The sequence below is a fragment of the Coregonus lavaretus genome (assembly GCF_964263955.1).
Source record: "Coregonus lavaretus genome assembly, chromosome: 24".
Taxonomy (NCBI): Eukaryota; Metazoa; Chordata; class Actinopteri; order Salmoniformes; family Salmonidae; genus Coregonus; species Coregonus lavaretus.
The window spans coordinates 19,146,909-19,166,196 of record NC_140011.1 but is presented as its reverse complement, the minus strand read 5'-3'; the positions used below and the strand labels follow the sequence as shown (position 1 = coordinate 19,166,196).

At 42.9% G+C, this 19,288-nt stretch overlaps 1 protein-coding gene across 1 annotated transcript in view; it reads left to right on the top strand.

The window, feature by feature from the left end:
* LOC311099452 (matrix metalloproteinase-17-like) overlaps positions 1 to 19,288 on the top strand; it is a gene marked incomplete at its 3' end in the record, with an annotated part of 95,393 nt that overhangs the window by 39,672 nt on the left and 36,433 nt on the right. Inside the window, exons 2-3 of the mRNA XM_084140135.1 lie at positions 5,576 to 5,708; positions 5,887 to 6,022. Of these exons, the coding sequence (XP_083996261.1) occupies positions 5,576 to 5,708; positions 5,887 to 6,022 (269 nt within the window). The remainder of the gene's footprint in view (positions 1 to 5,575; positions 5,709 to 5,886; positions 6,023 to 19,288) is intronic.

The window sequence follows — 19,288 nt, the reverse complement described above, 5'->3', positions numbered from 1 at the left end:
GGGTGAGAGGAATCTCATCTCCGACTGCTAAAGGAGCCCGCACTGTAGTTGATAACTGTGCCAGGTCAATGCCATGGAGGAGATGTGTATTATAACTTGTCATGCATCGATTTCCCAGCCAGCCGGAGGAGGAGAGCACTCTCACCCACTCACACACACACACACACAGAGAGAGAGAGAGAGAGAGAGAGAGAGAGAGAGAGAGAGAGAGAGAGAGAGAGAGAGAGAGAGAGAGAGCCCTCTCTCCACAAAGAGACAGCTGGATGCTTGGTCAACACACAAACAGTGTCAGCAGGGAGTGGAGCCCACTACAGTCAACATGAGACTGGGATTTAGTGATAGGAGAAGAGAGGAGAGGAGATTACTTTTTGTCCTCCTTAGGGTCTGTTCTTTCAGTACTGAGCAATGTCCTTTGTATTCTCTCTCTCTCTCTCTCTCTCTCTCTCTCTCTCTCTCTCTCTCTCTCTCTCTCTCTCTCTCTCTCTCTCTCTCTCTCTCTCTCTCTCTCTCTCTCTCTCTCTCTCTCTCTCTCTCTCTCTCTCTCTCTCTCTCTCTCTCTCTCTCTCTCCGGGTATTAGGTGTGTATCAGTGACAGCATAGTGAATGCACAAGCCAGTGTACAGTATGAAAAGCTTTACACTTATACTATAGGCACTCATCGATCACCAAACACTTTGTTCTACTGAATCTAATCCATAAAAAACTGGAGTTGTGTGGTGGCAGTTGGACTTTTGGGCAACACAGAACCTACAAGCTCAGCAGAATGGCCCAGTACCACCCAAAACCCCTCGACCCACAAAACAACTCTCTCCATTCTCTCCACTCTCCAGTCAGCAGACGAGTGAAATGCTGATGTCGTCATTCTTCTAATTCAGCTGCTATAGATGGCAACCTTTTCAATTTTCCTTCTTTCTCCAGTAGCCTTTGCAGCTCTCAGATGTGTTAGATTGGCTTCCATAGGTCAGGCAATAGACTGAGGCTCTGGGCCAGTGGCTGTGTGTGTCCACATGTAGTAGTGTGGTGATGTAGTGAGCTGGCTGCTGAGTTAAGCAAGCAGGAAGTCAGAGTGCCCTGGTTTGGTTTGACAGCACTGCTAAGGTGCAAACACACTGCTCACAGCTGCCTCCCTCACAGAATCAACACCTTCAGAAGTGTCACTTTTCTCTTTCACACAAGACTTGAGATGTCAAACACACGTGCATGTACACATGCTCGCGCACAGACACACACACAAACACACACACACACTGATTAGTGTAGTCATGGTGACAAACTTTATAGTTAGTCACCACTGTAGCTCAGTTGGTAGAGCATGGTGCTTGCAACGCCAGGGTTGTGGGTTCGATTCCCACGGGGGGCCAGTATGAAAGATGTATGCACTCACTAACTGTAAGTCGCTCTGGATAAGAGCATCTGCTAAATGACTAAAATGTAAATGTAATAGTTTTGTTCGTTAGCTGGAGTTATTGAATTGGTTTGAATCGAATTATTTTTTTATTTTATGAGGTAGGAGGATTTGTACATTTTGATTAGAAAACGTAACTTCATGTGCTTAAAACTTTTCTGAAGAAACTTTTCCCAGTTTGCAGCCCTGAACTCTGCTAATACCATGGATGGGGAGGCACATATCATCGGCAGGATTGCGGTGTAAGCACAAAGCAATTTGGGTAATGGAATTTGTTGAAGGGGGGGTCCTGGCTATCGATGCAAGTCATTCATCACTCAACGCTGATCAAAAGCCCATTTAAAACTAACCAACTCTGACTGCATGCTCAGAGATGGAGGAGAAAATGCTTGAGTGGTTATCAGTGTATAACATTATATTGTAATATATATTACATCAATGGGTGTAAGAGAGGATGTCAGAACTTAACTCTCATTTTAGCCAGACATGATTAACTCTCAGACTTGTGCAGCTGACTAGGCATCCCCTTTCCCTTCCCTTTCCCAATGTTCTTATCCCTATCCTTTGCTTGCTAGCTAGACAACTTCGGCTAACATAGTCGCATCAAACAGTGCAGCCAGAATAACAGAAAAGTAGCTGCATTTGCGTTTGTTTAAGCTGTTTTCTAGTAATTTCATCTGGCATAGAAAATTTGCTCTCTCGCCAGGACACTGTTCAGAGAAGCTAGCCAGCTAACTTACACAGCTAACACAATCACTTCAAATTGAAGCTGGAATGACAGCAAACTAGCAGCATTTCGTGTTTTTCTATTGGCATTCTTTTTTTTTGGTCTTTTTTTTGGTCTTTTTATTATTTTATTTTTTTATTATTTTTTTTGGGGGGGGGAATGGATCAGCTTAATATTGCAGATAGATTGTATCTTCTATCAATGTAATTGTCTGCATCACTTCCAATCCCCCATGTTTTTTTTATATATATATACTCCCCTTTATTACTTTTCAACCCCACCATCCTTTCCCTACTTGGAGTAAATTAGTGAACAACAATGCCCAGGCCTCTACTTCCGGTCTATACTTACTATCTACACCTTATGGACAGAGTTAATTTTACAATAATTATATTATATATATATATATATATATTTTTTTTTAGCTCCTGAACTTCTTCTACTCTCAACCTCTCTGATCATTTTCATGATGTCCATCCGGTTTGCTTCTATATGCCATATCTATCTAACTGTGCTCTTTCCCAAAAGCTCCCAACATACAACCTATATACTTATTATGGACACAGTATGCTTACATTATTAGCTATCTTTGTTATTATTTGTTGTTATTTGTTATTAGTCCCATCCTTCAACTCTATTCAATACCTCCCATCTATCTCTTAACACCATCCATATAGGATTTCTATTTGCCATATATATTTCGACCGTACTGTGATGTTTTACAAAAGTTCTGAACCTTTCTATTCTCATTGCTTCTACAGATTGTGTATTAAAAATAAACATTTTTGCTAAAAGTATTATTATACTTTTCCCAACTATTTTGCAATCTATATGGGACGGCTGTCAATCCTTTGGTCCTTAAGTGAAACTGATATACTTTTTTATTTATCACAGTTTTCCTTAACCAATTATGTTCTTTAATGCAAGGCCGACAGACAAGTTCCTTACTTTCTCCCCCTTCCACTTTCCTCTTCCACTTTTGCGGTAAGGCTGCAATTATTTGGTTGTAATATTGGGTAGAGCAGACATTTCCATATGTTTTTGTTAGCTGCATGTGCGACATAACTCCACCAGTCCTACCGATGATATCATTTACGAAGATTATACCTTTTTTAAACATTCTGTCAAAAAATAAAGGTTTTTTGTCAATTAGTATATTTGAATTTAACCACAATATTTGTTGCATTATTTGTTCTGTCGTTTCTGGATGATTAAATTGAAATTGCAACCAACTTTCTATGGCTTGTTTTAGAAATAGTGATATTTGGGAGATGATTTCCTTTTCAAATAACTGAAAGTGAGAGGTTGTAATCTGAATAAAGGGAAAAAGGCCTTTCTTGAACATTGGGTGAGACAATCTTACTAATTTGCTTGAGAACCAGTTCGGATTTAAGTATAACTTTTGGATGACTGAAGCTTTTAGTGATAGGTCTAATGCTTTAATATTTAATAATTTCTGTCCTCCGAATTCATATTCATTATATAAATATGACCTTTTAATTTTGTCTGGCTTGCCGTTCCAAATAAAATTGAATATTTTTTTCTCATATAATTTAAAATGTTCGCTAGGCGTAGGCAAGACCATAAGCAAATAGGTAAACTGGGATAATACTAAAGAGTTAATCAGGGTGATTTTTCCACAAATTGACAGGTATTTTCCTTTCCATGGTAGTAAGATCTTATCTATTTTTGCTAACTTTCTATAAAAATTTATTGAAGTGAGATCATTAATTTCCTTTGGGATATGTATTCCGAGTATATCCACATCACCATCAGACCATTTTATTGGTAAACTACATGGTAATGTAAAAATTGTATTTTTTAGTGATCCAATACGTAATATAGTACATTTGTCATAATTTGGTTGTAATCCAGAGAGGTTAGAAAATGTATCTAGATCCTCTATGAGGCTGTGGAGGGATTCTAGTTGTGGATTTAAAAGAAAACATGAATCATCAGCGTACAATGACACCTTTGTTTTTAAGCCCTGTATTTCTAATCCTCTGATATTATTATTGGATCTGATTTTAATAGCTAACATCTCGATGGCCACAATAAATAGATATGCCGATAGTGGACAACCTTGTTTCACTCCTCTTGACAGTTTAAAACTTTCTGAGAAATAGCCATTATTTACTATTTTACACCTAGGGTTACTATATATGATTTTGACCCATTTTATAAGAGATTCTCCAAAATTGAAATGCTCCAGGCATTTATATATAAACCCCAGTCGAACTTTATCAAATGCATTTTCGAAGTCTGCTATGAATAGCAGGCCTGGTTTCCCATATTTGCCATAGTGTTCTATTGTTTCCAATACTTGCCTTATATTATCTCCAATGTATCTTCCATGTAAAAAACCTGTCTGATTAGAATGAATAATATCCGACAATACCTTTTTAATTCTATGCGCTATACATTTTGCTAGGATTTTTGCATCACAACACTGAAGTGTAAGGGGCCTCCAATTTTGTAAATGGACTGGATCTTTATATTTTCCACTTGTATCCTGTTTCAGTAATAATGAGATCAGACCTTCTTCTTGAGTGTCAGATAATCTACCATTTACATAGGAGTGGTTAAAACATGCTAATAACGGTCCTCTTAGTATATCAAAAAAGGTTTGGTATACCTCGACTGGTATGCCATTCAACCCTGGAGTTTTCCCGGACTTAAAGTCTTTAATTGCATCCAGAAGTTCCTCCTCTGTAATTTCACCTTCACATGAGTCTTTCTGTGTGGCTGTTAATTTGACATTATCAATAGAAAAAAAATCTCTACAATTAGCTTCAGTTAGAGGAGATGGAGGCGACTGAAAAGAAAACATATGCTTAAAGTATCTATTGGCATTTCTTTGTATATATCCATAAAAATTATGCTGATTCATGATTTCGACTGGCTGAGAAAAGCTGCCAGACTGTCTGTCTCGTCCCGACTCTCGACACCTTCATTACTATGGGACAGCTGGAGATTGAATTTCAATATTTTAACAATGTTGCAAATGTCGGAGAGACAGACAGCAAGGTTAATACAAATCTCTGCTGTTGAAAAACAAATGCTAGTCTAAAATAAATGGGAGATAATGTCTAGATGCTTTTTACAGTGGAGATCCAGTTTATAAATTGCATGGCTGGGCTGAAGAGACAGTGGATTGCGCAGTCAGATGGAATAGTGAATAGGCATTTCAACATTATAGACTTAGCCAGTGGTAACTTGTGGAATAGACACCGTCTGTAACGTGGTTTTAACCAATCAGTATCTAGGATAAGACCCACCCGTTGTATAACCTCTAATATTCTCTTGCACGTGCTCACACACACATCAAATATATACTATAAATGTTCAAACACACATACCTACACATTCATAACACTGACACATTCACAGGGGTTAGGAATGGCTGGAATGGTCCTTAACACTTCCTGTTTTGTCTCCTCCAGGATTGGCTGAGTAAGTTTGGGTATCTCCCACCCCCTGACCCAGTGACTGGACAGCTGCAGACCAAGGAGGCCCTGACCAAAGCCATCAAAGCCATGCAGAAGTTTGGAGGACTGGAGGAGACCGGAGTGCTAGGTGTGTGTGTGTGTGTGTGTGTGTGTGGCACATATGCACACACTGTCTTTGCCTTTTTCTTTGTCTTGTTTTTATTTTGCTAAAACAATACAGCTTTAATGGATTAATGGATGGACATGCTCACTAGTTTACTACTCTATATTAATGTGTACATCTGCGTATCCGTTCCCCTGCTCAGACCAAGCCACCCTGGGCCTAATGAAGACCCCGAGGTGTTCCCTCCCGGACCTGTCTGAGACCGAGGCGGCGGCGGGCCGCAGGAGACGAGCCCTGATGCCCCAGAACAAGTGGAGCAAGAGACACCTCTCCTGGAGGTACAGTACACGACAATAGAATAAACACACCTGACCACAACATCAGTCTGTGTGCTATCAGTGTGAGGCTGACTGGGGATGGATATGTAGAGTGGACTGCGTATGGTAGAGAGTATGGTACCAGGGATGGTAGGGAACACATAACCTGCTTAGCATGTACAGTCTAGTCCATGGCTAATGATGCACATGGTGTTGAGCAGGTGTATTGGATATCAGGGAGGATCAGAGTTGGATGTGTGGGATTACTTTATGAAATGGGTGAAACATTGCACAAACAGTCCCTGCATGTGGACCGCTGTGCTGGACTACTGATGGATCTGTGTGCAGGGTCATGTGCAGAGTCATGGTTGAAACCATTACTATACTGAACAAAAATATAAATGCAACATGCAACAATTTCAACGATTTTACTGAGTTACAGTTCATATAAGGAAATCTAAACAAATTCATTAGGCCCTAATCTATGGATTTCACATGACTGGGCAGGGGCGCAGCCATGGGTTGGCCTGGGAGGGCACAGGCCCACCCACTGGGGAGCCAGGCCCAGCAAACCAGAATACATTTATCCCCACAAAAGGGCTTTGTTACAGACAGAAATACTCCTCAGTTTCATTAGCTGTCTGGGTGGCTGGTCTCAGACGATCCCGCAGGTGAAGAAGCCGGATGTGGAGGTCCTGGGCTGGCGTGGTTACACGTGGTCTGCGGTTGTGAGGCCGGTTGGACGTGCTGCCAGATTCTCTAAAACGACGTTGGTAGAGAAATGAACATTCCATTTTCTGGCAACAGCTCTGGTGGACATTCCTGCAGTCAGCATGCCAATTGCACGCTCCTTCAAAACATCTGTGGCATTGTGTTGTGTGACAAAACTGCACATTCTAGAGTGGCCTTTTATTGTCCCCAGCACAAGGTGCACCTGTGTAATGCTCATGCAGTTTAATCAGCTTCTTGATATGCCACACCTGTCAGATGGATGTATTATCTTGGCAAAGGAGAAATGCTCACTAACAGGTATGTAAACACATTTGTGCACAACATTTTAGAGAAATAAGCTTTTTGTGCAAATGGAACATTTCTGGGATCTTTTATTTTAGCTCATGAAACATGGGAAAAACACTTTACATTTTGCATTTACATTTTTGTTCAGTATAGATTGCCCATGGTAATGGACGATTGTACAGTTAATTAGCCAATGAGTTGTTGGTTGAAGGGGTCAAAGGGTCATGGAAGTGGTCATAGACAGAGCCATATGGGGGGTTCTTTGAAAGTAAATGGCTAGGCCTACTGTATGCATCTGTAACAATGGGTTGACAGCATCTCGTAACATCTGTCAGAGATGGGGAAGTAGAACAACATATGGTCTGCCTTTATGGTGATTTAATCATGCTCTGAAGCTGAACCAGCAAGAGCAGGAGGTAGCTTGGATAGTGAGCTACTGTTAGCTGGTTTGTGTCAGTATGGGTGAGTGAGAGAGTGAGTGAGTTAGGGTTAGGGGTTAGGGAAAATAGGATTTTGAATGGAAATCAGTAGTTTGGTCCCCACAAGGATAGTAAAACAAACATATGTGTGTGCGTGAGTACGTGTGCATGAGAGAGTTGAGAGAGATGGATTGTAAAGTTGCTGACAGCTACATATCCTCTCTCACATGCACACACACACACACACACCATATCTCAGACTGGCCAATAAAAATAAAAGATTAAGATGTGCAGTCTGAGATATGGCTTTTTCTGACGAGTATCAGAAGAAAGTTATTTGTTTCTGGCCATTTTGAGCCTGTAATCGAACCCACAATTGCTGATGCTCCAGATACTCAACTAGTCTCAAGAAGGCCAGTTTTATTGCTTCTTTAATCAGCACAACAGTTTTCAGCTGTGCTAACATAAAATGATCAACTTGGATTAGCAAACACAACGTGCCATTGGAACACAGGACTGATGGTTGCTGATAATGGGCCTCTGTACGCCTATGTAGATATTCCATAACAAATCAGCAGTTTCCAGCTACAATAGCCATTTACAACATTAACAATGTCTACTCTGTATTTCTGATCAATTTTATGTTATTTTAATGGACAAAAAAATTGTGTTTCTTTCGAAGACAACACATTTTCTAAGTGACCCCAAACTTTTGAACGGTAGTGTATCGCTTTCCTTTTTTCCCTCTAAGTCTCTCCCTCTTTCGCCTGCATTCTAGTGCCAATCATATGCCTTGCTCCTGTCTGCTTGCTCCTGCTCTCCTCTCACCTCTAATGTCTGCTAGCAGCCTGACTGTCTGTTGAGACCAGGAAGAATGTGTTTGTATTCACACTAGTACTGATTTGTACAGAGTCCTGAAAACACTGTGCTCACTGGATGGAGAGCTGGTTTACTCTCACAGATTTATTGGTTTGGGCTGTAGAGCTCAGAGACCAAGCAGATCTTGTATATGCTTCTTTACCTGAGGGTTTGCTTTGAAAATTAGCACCCATTGATTATCTGTTGACTTAAACCCAGTCTTGCCTCACTGCACCGTGCAAATGAAAGCATCCCAGAAAAAAAGCTTGAATCCATGTTCCTCCAGTCATCTAAAGAGTCAACAGGAGTTATTTAAACAGGTGAAGTTCTCTCTGTCAGTTCTAATGACCTCTCTCAGTCACAGACTGGCCTCGGGGTCTACCAGCCCCAGTGAGAGTAAGGTCAGGGGTCAAATGCTGTAATAACGTTCCTTAATGGTTTGTTTGAGAGCGCTGGAGATAAGGGGCTGGTGTAGAGCAGAGGATCATGGGGCAGGGGCTTGGCTGGGAGCTGTGTGGAGAGGGATACACACACACACAAACACTCAGGGAAGTACAGTAGAGTCCACACTTCAATAGAGTTCCACATATAGATATATAGGGAGCTATTTTCTGCTGGCGTTAAGGCGGCATGTCAAACACATTTTCCAGCCCTAACGCCAGGTTCGGCAATTTACCTGTCTTATATCAGCACGCTTGCGCTCAGAGGGGTGGAAATATTTTAGGCTTGTCCATAAAAACATGATCCAAAGTTCTAATTTCAGGCAGTGCTGGTAGGGATATTTAAGACCAATCAAAAGCTGTTTTTAGCAGTAACACAGTTGGTTATGGCATGAATTTTGACAGCGGAAACGCACCCAGCTAGCAATGAGGAATCGGCCCAGAAGCGGCCGTCTTCCGGAGGGCCAGAACTGATTGAATTGGCCCGGAATCGGCTGTCGGACTCGGCCCGGGATCAAAATGAATGACTGCCCAGAATCGGCCCAAGTACATCGGGCCGTTTCCGTCTACCGGAATTCAGCCGACTTTGCCGGCATCTTACCAGAATCCCCCCAGAAGAGGGCCGATGCAAATTTAAATAAATGTATACAAAATTACCCAATTTAGTAATTTTAAATATTACTATTATACATTCAAATTATACCCATCCACCAAGTTTTATTTTTTACCCCCTTTTCGTCATATCCAATTGGTAGTTACTGTCTTGTCCCATCGCTGCAACTCCCGTACGGCCTCGGGAGAGGCGAAGGTCAAGAGCCGTGCGTCCTCCGAAACACAACCCCACCAAGCCGCGCTGCTTAACCCGGAAGCCAGCCGCACCAACGTGTCGGAGGAAACACTGTATACCTGGTGACCATGTCAGCATGCATGCACCCGGCCCGCCACAGGAGTCGCTACAGCGCGATTGGACAAGGACATCCCAGCCGGCCAAACCCACCCCTAACCGTGGGTTTGCCGGCCGCTGGGCCAATTGTGCGTCGCCTCATGGATATCCCGGTCGCGGCTGGCTGCGACACAGACGGGTATCAAACCAGCATCTATAGCAACGCAGCTTGCACTGTGATGCAGTGTCTTAGACCGCTGTGCCACTCAGGAGGCCCCAGCCACAAAGTTTTTAATGCTGATCAATTGCTTTGCACAAAGTATAAAAATACCAACATACTACTTAAACAGGAAAGTTAATTTTTTGATCACAGAAACAATGAGAAAATATGGAAAAATAAATAAATAATGAAATGTTAATTATATGTATCAGCCCGTGTAATCATCTGCCAGAGAGTAGCCACAATCGGCCTGAGACCCAAATAATACATTTGGGCCAGATAACTTACACCGGAATCGGCCCGAGCTCAATCCCCGCATCCTACCCATAAGTAACACTGCCGAAGGCGGCCCAGACTCGGGCCACATGACGTCGACTGAGTCTGACTCTCAGCGGAGTGCCCCGACTCTCAGCCGGAATCGGCCCAGATCCACTGTGCTAGCTGGGCAGCCTATCCAGCCGTGACGCACACTGCCCATATGTGCGTGGAACAAGAGTAGCCTAATGTGCTTTTGGTGCCTGTATACTTCGTATTTAGAAACATAAAAAACTAATGTTTTTTCCCATTACGCTTTATTTGGTTAAAAAACAAGCATAGACTCCCCTCCTCTTTTTTTTGTCCTGCCCAATGCAATCACAAAGTAGTCAAGACTGTCGATAAAGGGTTTGGCTCCTGAGATCGCTTGGAAATAAATCTTAATCACCAAAGCTTTATTGAAATATAAAGTTTGAGAGGAGTAAAACAGTGAGCTGACATTCCCTTTTTATCTATGCATTGTAGGCAGGCCCACATTATTTTAGCCATGCAGGTTCCATGCGTTAAACCCCCTCCATGATGTAGGCTACATGTCATGCCCATCGTATTTACAAGTTATCTGTAACCTGTAATAATTGCTTATTTTCTGTTTAATATATTCCAAACCCCTCCCTTAGGCACACTATAACAAAGGCTGGTTCAAAAGCAATGTGTTTTTTTATCCTGGCGACTTTATGATATCATTACATTTAACATGTATTTATTGTTGTAAAAAAAAACAGATTGCTTGTTTTTCGTTACATTTTATTACGACCAATCTTATTAGAATGATTCACCTTCCTGGTTTTATGGTTACAACATCCGTGGCGCGCATGCAATGCAACTTCTGGAGTGTGAATGCGATGTGATCTGTAAAATGGTTCCGATTAGCTTAATAAAACATAGGTCTATTTGGGAGCAGTATAACAGTGAGTGGACATTCTCCCTTTCTCTTTATATTGGATCTTTGTCCAGCTACTGTGAAAAGTTTGGATGTGTGTAAAACCCTCCATAGTCTGCGTTGTTTTAATATTATATGCCCACGGGGAGAAGTTATGGTGCCTGTAAGTGTGACGTAGCATATTTAAAGCAAGATGTTGTTTCGTTTTGTTTAGGCCTTATCAATAAGGAATGTCATCTTGCTTATTGACAATGTTTGGCATGTCCATGCTCAGCCATAATGTAATTTACAGTAGGCCTAGCCCCTATATCAGTGTGAATGCTATTGAAGCCATGCAATTACTTAGAACAATGTGGACTGCAAATGGGTTCAAGTTAACATATTTAGCAAAGATAGGTCTATATTTAGTTATTTCGTTTCTGTAAGCCATTTAACAAACTATAATGGACTAACATTGGAATTGGAGTTGATTCCAAGGCAATACATAAAATACCGTAAATACACAACTAGAAGCAACCACATATTTTGCCATGGAGCACGTTCTGATTGGCCAGTGAGGGGCCAAGCCTCGACACAACCACAACTTGTTTATTCATCAAACGCCAGCAAGTGCGCCAATAATTGTAATAGTGAAAATAGCTAAAATATTTATGACACCCCAGAACCTATAGCGCTACCGCCTGTACTTAGATTTACCATTGCTTTAGGTTTGTTAAAATAGAGCCCCTAGCACAGGAGGCTGCTGAGGGGAGAATGGCTCATAATAATGGCAAGAATGGTGCAAATGGAATGGCATCAAACACCTGGAAACCATATGTTTGATATATTTGTTACCATTCCACTATTCCGCTCCAGTCATTACCACGAGCCCGTTCTCCCCAGTAAAGGTGCCACGACTTCCTGTGGCCCATAGTATTGTTAGTGGGCTAGCACTCCTAGCCTGTCAGTGAAGGTTATTCTCTAATGGGCTGGATTACCATATCGACTCAGTGAAGGAAGGGGTATTTGAACCGGAGATAGTAACATAATCAATAGCAGAGGCAGAACTCACAGCTAGTCCAAAACAGGCTCTATTTTAGGAACACACAAACAATACTGTATCTTAAAACCCAAACAAGGGATTGACCTTGTGTTGTTTTGTTGTCCTTGTATCATGTATTATTAGAAGTATGAGACTAGTTGAATTTGGTTTGATGTCAAAAGATAGACTAGTCACCTGTGAGACAACACTTAAAGGAATACCTCGGGATTTTGGCATTGAGGCCCCTTTATCTGCTAGCATGCTAGCAGATACCCATATACTTCCAGTCATTGTGCTAACGCTAGTTAGAATTGGCTCACAAAACTACTTCTAACTTCCTTCATACTGGACACATGGTATCCATAAGTTCATCTGACTCTGGGGAAGTAGATAAAGGGCCTCATTTTCAAAATCCCAAAGTATCCCTTTAACAGTGTGAAGTATGCAACAATGATCATGGTAAATCCAGTAATAATGCCTTGATGCCATGAGACTCACTATATATCGGGGAGTAATGTATACGACACCATGATAGGCTGATTTCAGACCTGAATAGTGTGAGGATGAACATTGATTGGCTGGTGAGAGCAGAGGTTGGTGGACCCAGCTGTTGCGACATGAATCCAGAACAGCCCCAACATTAAAGCCGATTTATGGTCAATCCACCATCTGCAGTGGCTGTACAAATCAAATCAAATGAGGGGCAATGCAAATAGTCCGGGTAGCCATGATTAGCTGTTCAGTAGTCTTATGGCTTGGTGGTAGAAGCTGTTAAGAAGCCTTTTGGACCTAGACTTGGTGCTCCGGTACCGCTTGCCGTGCGGTAGCAGAGAGAACATTCTATGACTAGGGTGGCTGGAGTCTTTGACAATTTTTAGGGCCCTCCTCTGACACCGCCTGGTATAGAGGTCCTGGATGGCAGGAAGCTTGGCCCCAGTGATGTACAGGGCCGTACGCACTACCCTCTGTAGTGCCTTGTGGTCGGAGGCCGAACAGTTGCCATACCAGGCGGCGATGCAACCAGTCAGGATGCTCTCGATGATGCAGCTGTAGAACTTTTTGAGGATCTGAGGACCCATGCTAAATCTTTTCAGTCAACAGAGGGGGAATAGGCTTTGTCGTGCCCTCTTCACGACTGTCTTGGTGTGTTTGGACCATGATCGTTTGTTGGTGATGTGGACACCAAGAAACTTGAAGCTCTAAACCTGTTCCACTACAGCCCCGTCGATGAGAATGGGGGCGTGCTCAGTCCTCTTTTTTTTTCTGTAGTCCACAATCATCTCCTTTGTGTTGATCATGTTGAAGGAGAGGTTGTTGTCCTGGCACCACACGGCCAGGTCTCTGACCTCCTCCCTATAGGCTGTCTCATCGTTGTCGGTGATCAGGCCTACCACTGTTGTGTCGTCTGCAAACTTAATGATGGTGTTGGAGTCGTGCCTGGCCATACAGTCATGGGTGAACAGGGAGTACAGGAGGGGACTGAGCATGCACCCCTGAGGGGCCCCCATGTTGAGGATCAGCGTGGCAGATGTGTTGTTACCTACCCTTACCACCTGGGGCGGCCTGTCAGGAAGTCCAGGATCCAGTTGCAGAGGGAGGTGTTTAGTTCCAAGGTCCTTAGCTTAGTGATGAGCTTTGAGGGCACTATGGTGTTGAACGCTGAGCTGTAGTCAATGAATAGCATTCTCACGTAGGTGTTCCTCTTGTCCGCGTGGGAAAGGGCAGTGTGCAGTGCAATAGAGATTGCGTCATCTGTGGATCTGTTGGGGCAGTATGCAAATTGGAGTTGGTCTAGGGTTTCTGGGATAATGGTGTTGATGTGAGCCATGACCAGCCTTTCAAAGCACTTCATGGCTACAGACGTGAGTGCTACGGGTCGGTAGTCATTTAGGCAGGTTATCTTAGTGTTCTTGGGCACAGGGACTATGGTGGTCTGCTTGAAACATGTTGGTATTACAGACTCAGTCAGGGACATGTTGAAAATGTCAGTGAAGACACTTGCCAGTTGGTCAGCGCATGCTCGGAGTACACATCCTGGTAATCCGTCTGGCCCTGCGGCATTGTGAATGTTGACCTGCTTTAAAGTCTTACTCACATCGGCTACGGATAGCGTGATCACATAGTCATCTGGAACAGCTGATGCTCTCATGCATGCTTCAGTGTTGCTTGCCTCGAAGCGAGCATAGAAGGGATTTAGCTCGTCTGGTAGGCTTGTGTCACTGGGAAGCTTGCGGCTGTGCTTCCCTTTGTAATAGTTTTCAAGCCCTGCCACATCCGACGAGCGTCGGAGCCGGTGTAGTACAATTCAATCTTAGCCCTGTATTGACTCTTTGCCTGTTTGATGGTTCGTCGGAGGGAATAGCGGAATTTCTTATAAGCCTCCGGGTTAGAGTCCCGCTCCTTGAAAGCGCAGCTCTAACCTTTAGCTCAGTGCAGATGTTGCCTGTAATCCATGACTTCTGGTTGGGGTATGTACATACAGTCACTGTGGGGACGATGTCATCGATGCACTTATTGATGAAGCCAGTGACTGATGTGGTGTACTCCTCAATGCTATCGGAAGAATCCCGGAACATATTCCAGTCTGTGCTAGCAAAACAGTCCTGTAGCTTAGCATCTGCGTCATCTGACCACTTCCTTATTTACCGAGTCACTGGTGCTTCCTGCTTTAGTTTTTGCTCATAAGCAGGAATCAGGAGGATAGAGTTATGGTCAGATTTGCCAAATGGAGGGCGAGGGAGAGCTTTGTACGTGTCTCTGTGTGTGGAGTAAAGGTGGTCTAGAGTTTTTTTTTTCTCTCTGGTTGCACATTTAACATGCTGGTAGAAATTAGGTAGAACGGATTGAAGTTTCCCTGCATTAAAGTTCCCGGCCACTAGGAGCGCTGCCTCTGGATGAGCGTTTTTCTGTTTACTTATGGCCTTATACAGCTAATTGAGGGCAATCTTAGTGCCAGCATCGGTTTGTGGTGGTAAATAGACAGCTACGAAAAATATAGATTAAAACTCTCTTGGTAAATAGTGTGGTCTACAGCATATCATGAGATACTCTCCCTCAGGCGAGCTAAATCTCGATACTTCCTTAGTATTAGATTTTATGCACCAGCTGTTGTTTACAAATATACACAGACCACCAGCCCTTGTCTTACCGGAGTCAGCCGTTCTATCCTGCCGATGTAGCGTATATCCCGCCAGCTGTATGTTATCCATGTCGTCGTTCAGCCACGACTCGGTGAAACATAAGATATTACAGTTTTTAATGTCCCGTTGGTAGGATAACCGTAATCTTAGGTCGTCCAATTTATTTTCAAATGATTGAACATTGGCTAATAAGATTGATGGAAGAGGCAGTTTACTCGCTCGATGTCGGATCCTTACAAGGCATCCCGACCTACGTCCACGATATATCCGTCTCTTTCTCATGCGAACGATGGGGATTTGGGCCTTGTCGGGTGTCTGTAGAATATCCTTCACGTCCGACTCGTTGAAGAAAAAATCTTCATCCAATACGAGGTGAGTAATCGCTGTCCTGATATCCAGAAGCTCTTTTTGGTCATAAGAGACGGTGGTAGAAACATTATGTACAGAATAAATTACAAATAACGTGAAAAAACACATAATAGTACAATTGGTTAGATGGCTGTACTACGATGCGGCCTCCGCAGAAGTCAGAGCATTAATACTTCTTGCGCTTCGGGGAGCAGAGGAGTGCAGAGTGATTCATACACATCCAATAAATTGGTCTGCACCACTTAGAACGCACCACTCGTAGTGATTCAGGGCTAATTTCTATAGCCAGCCAGCAAATTACGAGCAACTGGCTAAACAAAAAGACAAGACCTAACCTCTTCTGAGATGTTCTGAGATTTCCGGTGCTTGACATAGGAGCTCCCTCACAGTCTGCGTTCCGTTGACATCTTTACTGCATCTATCCCCATTACCTCCCCGATCTCTTTCCAGGAGTTCAAACTCATTTTCATGTCTTTCAAATTCCTACACGAGGTATCATAAAGATGTTTCTATTTGCGAACACCTTTCGTGAAAGTTCTCTATGTTTGTTGTGAAAGAAGTTGTCAAGGAAGTGAGTGTGTTTATACAGGATGTACCGCCCCCACCTACCGTCAACAAAATTTGGGAGGTGCACGGCATCGCCATACAGAGCTCAATTTGGCCTCTGCGAGGCTCAGGAGGCTCTGCAATTGCGTCACACACTCTGTACGGAGCCTCCGCACTGCGTTGCTGAATCAAGCATAAATCACATTATAGTCAGACAGAAGACACAGCCTCCTAATGACACACACAAACACACACCTACACACAAACCCACACAAGCACACACAACCCTTCACACACTCACAAACACACAGTCCAGTTCATCACAGACTTTTAGCCCATTATCCCCCAGCAGACAGCCTCCTGCTCGTTAGCGGATGGATTAATCACCCAAACAGATAGGTGGGGAAAGCAGAGGAGCAGAGCAGCAGAGCAGCCTCCCTCCCTCTCTCTCTCGCTCTCTGTCTGTCTACTGCTCTAATTCACGTCCCTGTCTGTCTGTCTGTCTGTCTATCTGTCTGCCTGTCTGTCTACTGCTCTAATTCACTTCCCTGTCTGTCAGTTCTGTCTGTCTGTCTGTCGGTCTAGAGCTCTAATTCATTTCCCTGTACTGTCTGTCTAGTCCAGCTGGCTGGCTGGGGTTAACATGCTGCAGTGGAGGAAGGAGACAGTCATGATAAGCATCAGTCACTCTGTCACCATGACCTTACTGTACCCTCTGGTTCCTATCTGGATTTGAGTGACTTAATGAATACAATGGATCAGAGAAAGAGCATGGATAAATTAGATACAGTATAGGTTGTCACATTCCCAGCATAACAACCTATGCACAAGTGTTAAGGAAATATATGTTTTAGGGATACAGTAGGGGAGGAGAGAGTCGTGTGTATGTGAACCAAAGGACAGACCAAAGGAACCTAAGGAAGCCCCATCACATCGGCATTGTACCATAGCTGGGTGATCCAATGATGAGGGTGTTACCATAAAGTGATAGTAATAACAAAGGGACACCACATCAATTCCACCCTTCTCCCTATGCTGTCATCATTAGAACCGTGCTTGACAGCTGAGACAGCCACTTTGACGGGGAAATGGAGGAAGAGCGGCCTCACTCCTGACAAAGGATGGATGGCGGGATGGGATTATTATCCTACTGAAGGATACTGTCTTTAAACCTCACAAGTTCACTACATTTTAACTTTGCAATGAGCTTATTTAACACTCAGTTATTACTCAGCCCAGTGTGTCAAAGTTAAAGAATAAAGTTTCTGTTAAGTGTCAGCGAAAATTCCTATTATTCTCTCCCGGTCCTAGACAGTTTAGCAGGACAGAGGTGTAAGGAGCAGTGGCAGTCCCTTTCAGAGGAACAAAGAGAAGAAGACCTGTCTCGGTCAGGGCTGACGGAGACTCACGCAGGACTCTCTTAATTTAGGAAGCTCTCTCTGGAGCAAGGGTCTCCAACCTTTTCTAGCATGAGAGCTACTTTTAAAAAATGACACATGTCGCTAGCTACAAAAAAATTTCTAGCCTTCAAATAGGCACATTCTTCTCTCCCCTGCAACTCTTCCCCGGGTCCTTAGTGTACAAGAGCACTATGTTTTCTGTCAATATACTGGTAAAATAATGGTTAAAAATCTGTGAATTTTCTTTCTCTGTTTTCTCTGTTTTATTTCTCCTGGTTTTAGATTTTTTTTGGCTTTTCACTCTCAAAATTACAATTGTTCATAGAGACACAACGGGATTGGATGTTCTGTGTCCATGTCAATGCTTAAATCAAATCAGAAGAAAAAAAATCCCATTGGTTCTGTCATGAACAACCCCCCCCTCGAGCATCCCATTGGTTCCTGCATGAATGCCCCTCCTTGAGCACCCCATTGGTTCCTACATGAACGCCCCCCAACCCTCGGGTACGACATCTTCATACTTGTGACACTTTTGAATGTGGGTCGAAAGGGGAATTTTTTTTTTTTTTTTTTTTTTTGCCCCGTCTCCTGGAGTCCTCCTTGCTAGCTAGTTGGAGCGAAACCGATAGACAGTGTCCTTCGCTCCCGCCTGCCGAACACCTGCCCTCATCAACATATTTCTGTCAACCCACAAGACGGTGATCACATCAACTGGCTACACATGGAGTGACAGAACGCGCGCAAGACACAGACAGACAGGACGATATTGCTGGAAATTAATTGGCAGATATTGTGTTAGGTTTGGCTTTTTAAAGCTGCAATATATAACTTTTTGTGCGACCCTACCAAATTCACATAGAAATGTGAGTTACAGTATATATCTGTCATTCTCATTAAACGCAAGTCTAAGAAGCAGTAGATCTGTTCTATGTGTGCTACTTCTATGCTTCCCATTCTTAAGTTTCGTTTTTGCGTTTTTTACTTTACTTGAACACCAGCTTCAAACAGCTGAAAATACAATATTTTTGGATATGTAAAATATATTTCACAGCGGTTTAGATGGTACAATGATTCCCTACACTATACTTGCTTGTTTTGTCACATAAACTGAAATTAGGCTAACTATTTGAAATTTAGCAACCAGGAAATGGCAAAGCGATTTCTGCATAGTGCATTTTTAAGCCAATAGTGGCTAACCAGGGGTGGGATAATGTCAATGTTGCGTTGATTAGATAGTAGCTGGGAGCTTGTGGTGTTGATACTTGTGAGTTTGCGGTGGAAGTGTAACGCGTAAAGATTGCATGTACAGTGGGGAAAAAAAGTATTTAGTCAGCCACCAATTGTGCAAGTTCTCCCACTTAAAAAGATGAGAGAGGCCTGTAATTTTCATCATAGGTACACGTCAACTATGACAGACAAAATGAGAAAACATTTTCCAGAAAATCACATTGTAGGATTTTTTATGAATTTATTTGCAAATTATGGTGGAAAATAAGTATTTGGTCAATAACAAAAGTTTCTCAATACTTTGTTATATACCCTTTGTTGGCAATGACACAGATCAATCGTTTTCTGTAAGTCTTCACAAGGTTTTCACACACTGTTGCTGGTATTTTGGCCCATTCCTCCATGCAGATCTCCTCTAGAGCAGTGATGTTTTGGGGCTGTCACTGGGCAACACGGACTTTCAACTCCCTCCAAAGATTTTCTATGGGGTTGAGATCTGGGGACTGGCTAGGCCACTCCAGGACCTTGAAATGCTTCTTACGAAGCCACTCC